The sequence below is a fragment of the Chrysemys picta genome, chromosome 10, assembly GCF_011386835.1.
Source record: "Chrysemys picta bellii isolate R12L10 chromosome 10, ASM1138683v2, whole genome shotgun sequence".
NCBI classification, from domain to species: domain Eukaryota; kingdom Metazoa; phylum Chordata; order Testudines; family Emydidae; genus Chrysemys; species Chrysemys picta.
This window is the reverse complement of record NC_088800.1, coordinates 77,343,637-77,354,427: the sequence shown is the minus strand read 5'-3', so window position 1 is coordinate 77,354,427 and position 10,791 is coordinate 77,343,637. Positions and strand designations below refer to the sequence as shown.

The following is a 10,791-nucleotide window of genomic DNA, read 5'->3' as shown; positions in this document are numbered from 1 at the left end:
ATAGTTATCTTTTTATTCCAGCCATTGCGTTTCTGTACAGCTCAGTCCATGAGACTCCTAGATAACAAGAGTGGCAGCTGCAGAATTTGGCTGACATGTATGTATAAAAACAGGCATCCAGGCAATTCACAGTCATAGACCCCAAAAATGACATATTGTCCGTTTAAAGTACTTCAAAGGACACTCATAAACTTAAAATTAGTCATTCTTTGATGCTTGTAATTATTCTTAGGAAATTGAAAAAACGTCTCTCAATATTGTTCTCTTCCATTTATCAAACACTGATTTCCCATTTGTTTGTTTTTAAATAGATCTGAAACGTACTTAGCTGTTTTGGTGTATTATCTTTAAATGATATAGCAGATGCGAGTCTGACCTCATGCTAGATTTACACTGATGTCAATCCATTACCTTCGGTGGAGTTACTCCTGATCAACACTGATGTGAATGCAGAATCAGGCCCACAATGTCTTGTGCACCAACAGCATCCATCACGCCAGAACATTTCTGGAACTGGATCGTGTTTGATTAGCCAGCAGAGGGAGCAACAAACCCTGGTTTAGTAGGTCCCAGAACGATGGTTCTTTGGTTTTTTGATGGCTTGGCTATGACTTAGTATGGGCTTTTTGAGTAATGAGGTACTGAGACTCCAGAGGACTTACCCTGTCAGGGTAACTTTGGAGGAGGGTAACATTTAAAGTACTGTAACATCCTCCTTCAGGCAAGATATCGGTCCATACACACATAGAGAGAGAGGTCTCTATTATTTTGTTGCTGCCATTGTTCACTCTGCTTGTGTGTTCTATCTCTTCCTCCACCCTGTATTTGTCTTGCCTATTTACATTGTAAGATCTTTGGGGGAGGGACTTTCTATGCCTCTGTTTGTACAGTGCTTAGCACAAAGGGGGTCCCACTCATGGTTAGACTTAGGCTCACCATAATAATAATAATTGGTATTTAACAGAGATAAAAGAGCACATGGGCCCTGCCCTTAGGGTAAAAGGAAAATAGCAGCATGAACTAGATTCAGGCCAGGGCATGGAACTGAAACGGCATTAGTGACACTGATGGATGATCTCCTCCTCTCAGTGGTTAGAGGGTCCACATCCAATTTCAGCCTCCTGGATCTCTCTGCAGAATTCAATACTGTAGACCATGAGACTCTTCTGTCATGCCTGAGAGAGATGGCAGAGGTCCAGGGGAATGCACTAAAATGAGCTGAGTCCTTCCTGGAGGAATGCACCCAACCACTAGTGATGGGAAACTGCCCTTCCACTACTAGATCTCCCACTTCTGGAGTCCACAAGGACCAACTCTCTCTCCAGACCTTTTCAACATCTACATGCAAACACTAGGTGAATGATCAAACAGTAAGGACTCAAGTGCCAGCAATATGCAGGTGATACATAGCTCTACCTATCCTTTACCACAAACAACCACACCACTGCCACCAAGATGGCCTGGTGCTTGGATGAGATCAGCTCCTGGTTGAAGAACGGCTGGCTAAAGCTGAACCCAAGCAAGACAGAGATGCTGCTGATGGGCAAAGGAAAGCACTTGGAAGAGCTTGCAGCCATGGTGCTGTCTCCTTTGACTAACTGTGGGTACACACCCACAGTTAGTCAATTCAGTCTGCAGCTTGAAAGTTCTCCTAGATTCTTCACTGATGCTAAACTTTCACATAGCATCTGCATGTAATACTCTCTATCACCTCTGGCTGGCTAGGAAACTCCATCCCATCCTGGCGGATGATGACCTGGCCTCAGCTATTCACACCTTTGTCACCTCTCAGCTGGACTACAGCAATGTGACAGACCTGGCCATGAAGCCGTCAGCACCTAGAAAACTCCAACTAGTACAGAATGCTGTAGTGTGTCTTGTCAGCAACATAGGCTACTGTGAACATACCATGCCTGTCCTCCGCTCTCTGCACTGGCTTCCCATAGAATTTCGAACCAAGATTGGGATCTTGGTCCTTATCTTCAAAGTGCTTCATGATCTGGGTATCTAAAAGACCACCTAAAGCCCTGGGATGAAGACTGTGGTTGACAACTCTGCACTTGTGGCACAATAGAGCTTGCTACACTAAGAGAAAGCTCATCTGTGTCAGAGATAGAACTTTCTGGGGGACCAGTCAAATCTGTGCAATGAACTCCCCCAAGAAGTAAGGACCACCCCAAACTTCACTACCTTCTGCCCCAAGTGTAAGGTGCATTTCCTTTACCTTGCCTTCTCAAACACAAATACAGAGCAACATGTACATTTAAAAAAACACCTAAAGCCCTAAAAGAAGACACTCCACTGCACACTCTTCTTCCCCCTGGGCAGTGGATGAGAGAAAAAACAAAACATGACAGATGTGTAGTCAAGTTGTTTAATGCACTGGAAGGCACTCAGACACTATGGTGATAAGCGTGGTATAAGAACCATATAGAATAAGGGCTTGTCTACATGCAGGGTGAAATCCTGGCCCCATTGAAGTCCATGGGAATTTTGTCATTGACTTCAAAATAGCCAGGATTTTACCCACAAACTTTAAGTCGGTTCATTACTGACATAAGCTAACTTAATATAAGCCATTTCTTAACCATTTTACAGAATGTCCACTCAGGGGTTTGCAACAATTTAACTAAACTGGTGCAAGTTTGTGAGACAAGCCCTACCTAAACCTCACATCACCGCTGTGAGGCAGGCAAGGACCATCCTGTCTATTTTCCAGATCAATTCAGAGGATCCAACTGTCTATTTTCCAACTCAACTCAGCTGAGAATAACACTTAATACCCTCGTATTTGGAGAGGAGAAAAGTTTAATTGTGGGGTGTCATCACTTGAGTGGTTTGCTGTAACTGTATGTTGAACTGAAGGAGCTACTCCTCTGTTGCACTCCCAAGTCTAGAAGTAGCTAGGAGTCAGTTTGGCCACTGGCATAAACTAGAGCAGCCTCAAGGCTTCTCTAACCTATGCTGATTACAATGGGTTTTAGGATTGCCAGAGCAAATCCCATTCCAGCCACATAACTTCCCGCTCTACCACACAGCCCTGGAGCACCCCTACACTATGGTGTCAGGAAAAGGTGGCATTGAGCCAGCCATGCTGCCTTTGCCCTACCCAAGGATCCCTTATGCAGCTGATGCAAAAGGCACAGTTCAGGTTTGAGCATTTGTATTATGTTTACATTATATAGGGAACTACTTACTATGAGCTCTTCCGAAATGCCGGCAAAGCCCCAAAGTGGCTGAATTGGCCTGGTTCTCCTTTCACACCAATCTTGCACAACTGTAATTCCATTGGCTTTAATGGGGTTACTTCTGAATCATGCCTTTGAGAGACCAGAGTCAGACCCATAATATGCAGAGGTGAAGAATGGACTCCTGTATATTTGATTTGGCCTTCATACCAGTGTAAACCAGGAACAGCTCCACTGAAGGCCAACTGGTGTGAGAGGAGAGAGAGAGAGAATTTGATGCTCAGTGTGTTAGCTTCATTGGGATGCTCTAGCAACTTCCTTCTGGCTGCATGCCACATCTTGAGATATTCGGCAACTCTGAACTTGTTATCAATATCCTTGTTCCTCTCTCACTATTATATATTCCTCCCCCCTGCGGTAATGTGTCCTCCTGATCCATGAGTTAGAGATGATTAGGCACTTGTGCATCATGCCAATGCAGTACAAAGTTAGATTCACTGCCAGTACCTTAATTATATTGCACCACTGATCATCTTAAAATGTTGTTTGATATTTTAAACTTTAGATTTTTCAGGCTTCTTGACAGTGGGCCATGCAGGTTGCCAGTAGAGTCTGTGGGGGTTACTACAACTAAATTCATTAGTTTGGGCTTTTGGAATCTTTTAGTGTATGAATATAGGCAGACATAGTCCATGATCTAAGTATAACATCTTTTAAGGAGCACTGGCACATCTCTTTGTTCTTCACTTGGCCTTTTATTAACACCCTGTTAGAGTTGTATGTCTACTTGCCTCTGCAGTGTTAATGTTGTGTACAATGGCATGTCTACCTTGGGAAAATATGTGATGTGTGAGCAAGGCCTGGGGGCTATGTACATTTCAAATGTTTAGCTCTGGCCTTAGTGATGTAGCCATTTGCTTTTGGCTTAGGTGTGAAATGATAGCAGATGTCAGGGATCCAAAAGGGTATTTGTGCATTGCACCGGGAGGGCTGTGTGTGTCTTGCACTTTGAGGAAAATAGTAGAAGTTGTTTGTCTCCGGTGTCCTACAAATACAGGTATGTGAAACTGAAAGGAAATGGATTTTCACATGACCAGAGCAAACACTGTTCTAAGGCATGCCAAGAGATTTATACCCAGATCACATTTCCCCCTCAGACTTGAGGTTCTATTGCTGATTTTTATTTCATTTCATGGCAGGAAGACTGGAAATATTTCTCTTTCCCTTCACATAAATAGATGAAAATAGATGGCGGTTTTTCCACTGAGTTCAAGGGCATTTACAATTCATTGACAAACAGCTTCCACCTGTGAAAAGGGAACCTCAAAACCAGGACTGGATTATCATCCACGCCAACCTTCTCTTCCTCCCATATGGGCAGCATATAGGGAGAATTCATACTTTTTTCCTCTGGGGAGGCAAAAGGAAGAGAATAAAGACTAACACCCCCCGTGTTTTTAATTGTCTCCCCCCCCATGCCATCATTTCAACTTTACTCCCTGATGGAGACCTCACCCTTTTTAGTGACTTTATTCCATGATTTAGGCCCATGTCTTAGGGCTTGTCTACACTTGCATAGGTACAGAAATAGGTAAGACAATCCCTTAGTCTTCAAAGTTTTGTTCAGGCAAGGACAAGATTCATCCATCCATCTCTGGTAAGTGTTTCTAGAGGGCCTATTTGCATGTCTGTTTATTGATCTGAATTAACCATAAAGATAGGATTAACCCTATTGTACAGTAAAATTAAGCAATAAGATTCCCAAGTCTCTCCCACAGGGGGCAGGGTTGTGGCTGAGCCCAAATAATCAACCATATCTGACGCTCCCCGGCTGTCATTCGCTTCTGATCCATTAGCTAGTTATTAAACCTCTTTATCTCTTATTGCTGATCGAAGATCCACTGCCAAACAAGCTTAATTCAGTTAGCTTAAAAGGGAGCATAGTTCGGCCCTGATGGCTTGGAGTTAATGGCTTTTAATAAAACAGCATGAGAAGGTGCTTCACGTGGGGGGCTGTTTTTCCCCCGTAACTGCAAAGCAAGTAAGGAATTTCCTCTTGGCGCGGGGTGGGGTGAGGAATTTAACCCCAACTGAGCACAGTCTCAGTCAATCATTGAAGAGTGGGACTGGAGCAAAAGTAGCCGGTGTCCTGCTTTGGACGCTGATAGACATTTGTCAGCTCTTTCAAGCCACTGAATTGTTTCCAGCAGCGAATCGATCCCTTTCCTTCCCTGTTCTGGCTCTGGCTGAGCGAAGCATCGTTTCCAGCCCTAAACAATCTTCTCTCGCAGCGTCTCTCCCGCTCCCAGTGAAGTAACACCGAGGGGGACAAAAGACAGAGGCTTGCAGCAAGCGGGCAAGCCCTGGCTCCAGGGCCGGCGGGCCGGACTTCCAGGGACTCAGCTCCCGAAGCAGACCCGGCGCTGGAGCAAGGGGGCAGCAGTGGCGAGCCGCCCGCGGAGCAGGAGGGGAGAGCTCGGGGCAACCGGGCTGAGACAATCAGCAAACCCACTCCCGCCAGGCGGGGCGAGCCGCAGGAGCGGATTGGCTGGAGCGAGGGGCTCGGCGAGGAACATGCCCGAGCTGCTGCCCGCCTGAGCCAAGCCAGGCAGAGCGGCGCCCAGGTTACAGGCTGCCCCGCCGGGTTCGGGGCTCACTCGGCCACCGCAGCCGGGCACGGAGCCCGGGCAGACGGGGCGCAGAGCGAGTCCTGGGCCGCTCCGCTCTTGGAGCTGTCCGTTCAGCACCAGGGGATGCGCCTGCCCCGCCGCCAGCAGCCGGTCACTTCAGCCACCAGCCGGGGCAAAGCCCGGGGGCAGCCGGCCGGCTGAGCCGGGGGCCGGGCCGCTGCAACCGGCTGGGGCTTTTCATGGACAGCCCCAAACTTTCCTGCTCGGCGCCTGAGACGCCCCAGGGGTGGAGGAAGCAGCAGCTCCCAGCTGGGCAGCCAGCGCAGGGACTGGGGCAATAGGGAGCCAGGCACAGAGCCAGGGGTGTGTGTGTGTGTGTTGAGGGTGTGTGGCTGTTGAGCGATCTGCGTAGGGGGAGTGTTTGTGTAGAGAAGGAAGTGTGAGTGTGTCTGTGTGTGTGAGAGAGTGCAGGGGGTGAAGGTGTGTATGTGAGTGCAGGGTGTGTGTGTCTGTGTGTTTATAGGGTGTGTGCGTGTGTGTGAAAGAGAGAGAGTGCAGGGTGTGTGTATGTGTGTGAGTATAGGGTGTGTGTGTATATGTGTATGGGGGATGTAGTGTGAAAGTGTAGTGTGTGTAGGGTGTGTGTGTGGGGGGGAGTGCAGGATGTGTGTGTGTATGACTGTGTGAGAGAGTGCAGGGTGTGTGTGTAAGAGCAGGGTGTGTGTGTCTGTGTGTGAGAGAGAGTGCAGGGTGTGTGTGTAAGTGCAGGTGGGGGGGTGTCTGTGTGTAGACGGCACTGTGTGTTTGGGCGCAGAGGGGAGCGCGTGTGCACGCCGTGAAGTGTGTCTGATCGCGTGTGCGCCCGAGGGGAGCGGGCAGCGGTGTACCAGGTCTGCGGGTCAATGGGAGCAGCTCTCAGGGCCACTCCCGGGAGTTCCCCGAGTTGGACCCACCGGTCCCGTTCGCTGCTCTCCGCGGCCAGACGCGCTGAGCTCTGCGCACAGCGTCGAGCATCAACCCATCAGCTGCAGCACCGTTCGGCCCCGCTCCCATCTCACAGCCGGCTCTGTGCGCACGGTGAGTGCCGGTACTGCGCCGGGATGGGGGGACGGGGACTGAGCTGTGCGCAATGGGGAGCTGGGCTTGCCCAGAGAAGGGGGCAGGGCTGCTGGACACCGGCACCACACCTGGGGCCATGCGGAAATACAACTTGAGGTGCCAGGGGAAAGTCCAGCTGTGACACAAGCGCCCGTGGAGGCCTTTCCACCCTCCAGGGGCATCTCCCCCCAGCGAGCGGGGCTGACAAGCCTGGGCTCTATCTGGGACAGGATAGTTTGATACTAACAGGCATGGCTCTGGGCTTCTTCCCGCTCCTATCTCTGGGCGATGCGGGAGGACCCGTTTTTCCAGGGATGTAATGTCTGGAAATAACCACAGACTCCTACAAGCAATGACAGTGCTGTCCAGGGGTCAGAGTCTGAGGTGTCTGCCCAGCATTTACTCAAGCACTTTCTAGGGGAGGACATTAGCCAGCCTGTGAATATTGGGGCTGAACTAAAACCTTTAGTGGCAGGTTATTCCATCGCATGCAGGGTTCTTACACCTTCTTCTGAAGCATCTGGTGCCAGCCATTGTCAGAGCAGGATAATGGACTATGGGTCTGAGCCAATCTGACAATTCCTATGTTCCTAAGGATTTAAAGGCATCGCCCTATGCATGGAGCTGATAAATTCACGGGGAATCCATTTCTGACTATGTACAATTCCCCACACATGATTGAGCAACAATTAAGAAAGGAAAATATTTACAGTAGAACATTCTGACCCCTCTTCATTTACTCTCTTTCCCAGGCTTGTATGAGTCCATCAAAACATGCTAGAACCGCTCAGGGTCCAGTGGTGGCAAAGGAGCTTCAAAGACGGAAGAGACCACCAGTCTACCCCTGAGGGGTGGTGTTTCCCTGGCTGCTTCTGTGTGGCTTGTAGGGAGCAGCAATGAATTCCTCCTTCCCTTTCCCAGAGAGCCACCTCAGCCTGCAGGAGCTTTTGAAAGGGGAGAACGTGTCCCTGCCTGGAGTATGGAATGGGAGCCAGGAACTGGACTGGGAGGAGCTGGAAAAGATGCTCTTCCTGTTTGCAAAGGAGCCTGTCACCATCAGCCTGACCATCCTGTACCTGCTCTCTTTTGTGGTGGGATTTGTTGGGAACATCATGTCCATCAAAGTGCTCACCAGGAAGCGTAGCAGTCGGATGCCCAGTCTGAGTGCCACCAGGAGCCTCCTTATCAACCTGGCCATCTGCGACTTGATGGTGGTGTGTGTCTGCATGCCCATTACAATGGGGAACTTGATATACAAAGCCTGGGTGTACGGGGACTTCTTGTGCAGGGCTGTGCCATTCATCCAGGCCGTGTCTGTCTCAGCCAGTGTGCTCAGCCTCACGGTCATTAGTGTGAACAGGTATTACAGTGTTCACAACCCTCTGAATGCCAGGTCCTTCTTCACCCAGAGGAAGATCCTCAGCGCCATCCTGGTGGTGTGGGTCCTGTCCTCTGGGATCTGCATGCCCCTTATATTCATGAACAAAAGGGATGAGATTGGGGCAGTGGAGGGACTGCCATTGGTGTTCCCAATCTGCAGGGAAATATGGCCTCAAGAGAAGCTCAAGCAAGCCTACAACTTCCTGCTCTTCTGTGCCCTCTACTGCCTGCCTGTGCTATTCAATATGGTCATCTGCTTCCTGACCGTGCGAAGGCTGTGGAGCTGCACCAGCCAGTTGAAGGAGTGCAACTCACTGAACCGATCCCTGCCAGCCTCCAGGCTGAAGATCCGCAAGAAAGTGGCCCAGATGGTGGTGGCCCTGGTCCTGCTGTTTGCCATCTCCTGGCTGCCCTTCTACATGATGGACATCTGGATTGACTTCAACATCCCCAACTCTTTGCAGGATGTGACTCCATCTCCCTGGGTCCTGCAGCTCAGACCTTTTGCTCAGTGGCTAGGCCTCACCAACTCCAGCCTCAACCCCATATGCTATTGCTTTGTTGGGAACCTCTACAGGTCAGCCAAAGAAATGAAGAGCAAATACCACCAGAGGATGGTCTCCCTTTTTAACTTCTCTCTGTCTGAAGGGACTGCACCTTCTTCTGTGCCTGAGTTGCTCTCTTACAGGAACTCCATGGACTCTGCAAGGAAAGAGTCCAGCTGCACCCTAGCAATGGGCAAGAGGTGTCAGGGGGACTCTGACCCTAAGAACAACTGTGAAACTTCACTAATGTCCTGCCAGCCTCTGTCTCTAAACACCATGTCTAGTGAAAAGACTTCTCTATAATCTTGTTCAGGAAGAACACCTATTAATACATTCATCCTTACTAAGAGGTGTATCAGACTACCGCTGATGGCCATGTAGTAGGTTTTTCTGAATCTGATATTCTAAAGAGGGAGAAGAAACCTAGCATGCCCTCTCCCCACCTCCCCCGCCCCCAAATAAAGACAGAGGAAGGAAAGAGAGATAAAGAGAAAAAATGCGGAGAAAAAGATTACTTCTATTTTAACTGAGATGAACTTACCAAAAAGGACAAATTATCTCTATCAGACACACCTGGACACAAGAAATGCACAATCCTCTCTTGCGTTAAAAGCTTTCACACTAAATAGATAAACTTCCAATCAGATGTTCTCCTCCTGCAGCTCCATCTCTGCAGAGATGCAGGTTTGATACATTAGCAATTGTACTTTGACCGCTCGCTACTGCTTACCCTGAGCTGATAAAGTCCAGCTTTCCTGGCTGCAAATCACATCAATTGTAGTTGCAAGCAGTAAAGAAAGTCTAGAAACCATATAACATAAATAGTATTAGCAGAGAATTTCACATGCTGTGCCACTTGAGACGTCATTGTCTGATCTGTAACACACCAAGCTGTCATACAAACAAATGTTACTGAAGTGAGTTGTCTGTGACATAACCATTACAGTTCTGTATTTGGAAATTCAGAAGCGATAATGAGGCCCCAGAGCCCCTCTGAGAAGTGCAGTAGGAAAATGGGCTCTTTTGGATTGGGAACATTTTCCTTTTGGTGGTTTGGATATAACTGGATTTCTGTTAACACATTTTACACTCAGAAAGTCAGCTCGCCCACCGCTCTACCTGTACAAAGCAAAGACAATGGCATGTGAAAATAAAAGTAAAAGGTATTTTATAACAATAAAATCAGAACCAAACCGTAATCTGTAGTCCTGTTATATTTCTCTGGGGAGAAGAGATTCAAAGTGCTTTTATTTTCCTAAAGAGGAAATGCAGGTTAAACTGTGTGCTATTAGCACTTCTAAAGGAGTCTTTGCTAAGTAAATAGTAATGATTGTTTATTTGTACTATAGCAGTGCCTAGAGCAGAGGTGGGCAAACTATGGCTCGTGGGCCACATCTGGCCTGTGGGACCGTCCTGCCTGGCCCCCAAGCTCCTGGCCCGGGAGGCTAGCCCCCGGCCCCTCCCCTGATGTCCCCCCTCCCCCCGCAGCCTCAGCTCGCTCCGCTGCCGGCGCAATGCTCTGGGCGACAGGGCTGTGAGCTCCTGGGGCAGCTCGTAGTCTGACCCAGTGCTCTGTGCTGCATGGTGGCGGTGGCGGCATGGACCGGCTTCAGGCGGGCGGCGTGGCTGTAGCGCCGCCAGCCACCAGTGCTCCAGGCAGCGCGGTAAGGGGGCAGGGAGCAGAGGGGGGTTGGATAGAGGGCAGGGGAGTTCGGGGTGGTGGTCAGGAGACGGGGGTGTGGATAGGGGTTGGGGTGGTCAGGGGGGAACGGGGTTGAATGGGGGCAGGGTTCTGGGAGGGCAGTCAGGAAGGAGGGGGGGTTGGATGGGGTGGCAGGAGGCAGTCAGGGGCAGGGGTTCTGGGGGCAGTCAGGGGCCAGGGAGAAGGGGTGGTTGGATGGGGCAGGGGTCCTGGGGGGCTGTCAGGAATGAGAGGAGGGGTTGGATTGG

The 10,791-nt window shown here is 49.5% G+C and overlaps 1 protein-coding gene across 1 annotated transcript; it reads left to right on the top strand.

Moving 5' to 3' along the window:
- Positions 1 to 6,336: 6,336 nt before the first annotated feature.
- Positions 6,337 to 10,040, top strand: LOC101951042 (galanin receptor type 1-like). The gene is made up of 2 exons (XM_005289110.5): positions 6,337 to 6,895; positions 7,669 to 10,040. Exon 2 carries the CDS (start codon positions 7,813 to 7,815, stop codon positions 9,142 to 9,144), a length of 1,332 nt encoding a protein of 443 aa, XP_005289167.1. The 5' UTR covers positions 6,337 to 6,895; positions 7,669 to 7,812; the 3' UTR covers positions 9,145 to 10,040.
- Positions 10,041 to 10,791: the final 751 nt, after the last annotated feature.

What these genes read in the sequence shown, in the direction of transcription:
- LOC101951042 (XM_005289110.5), top strand. Translation starts at nt 7,813, where the DNA reads ATGAATTCCTCCTTCCCTTTCCCAGAGAGCCACCTCAGCCTGCAGGAG.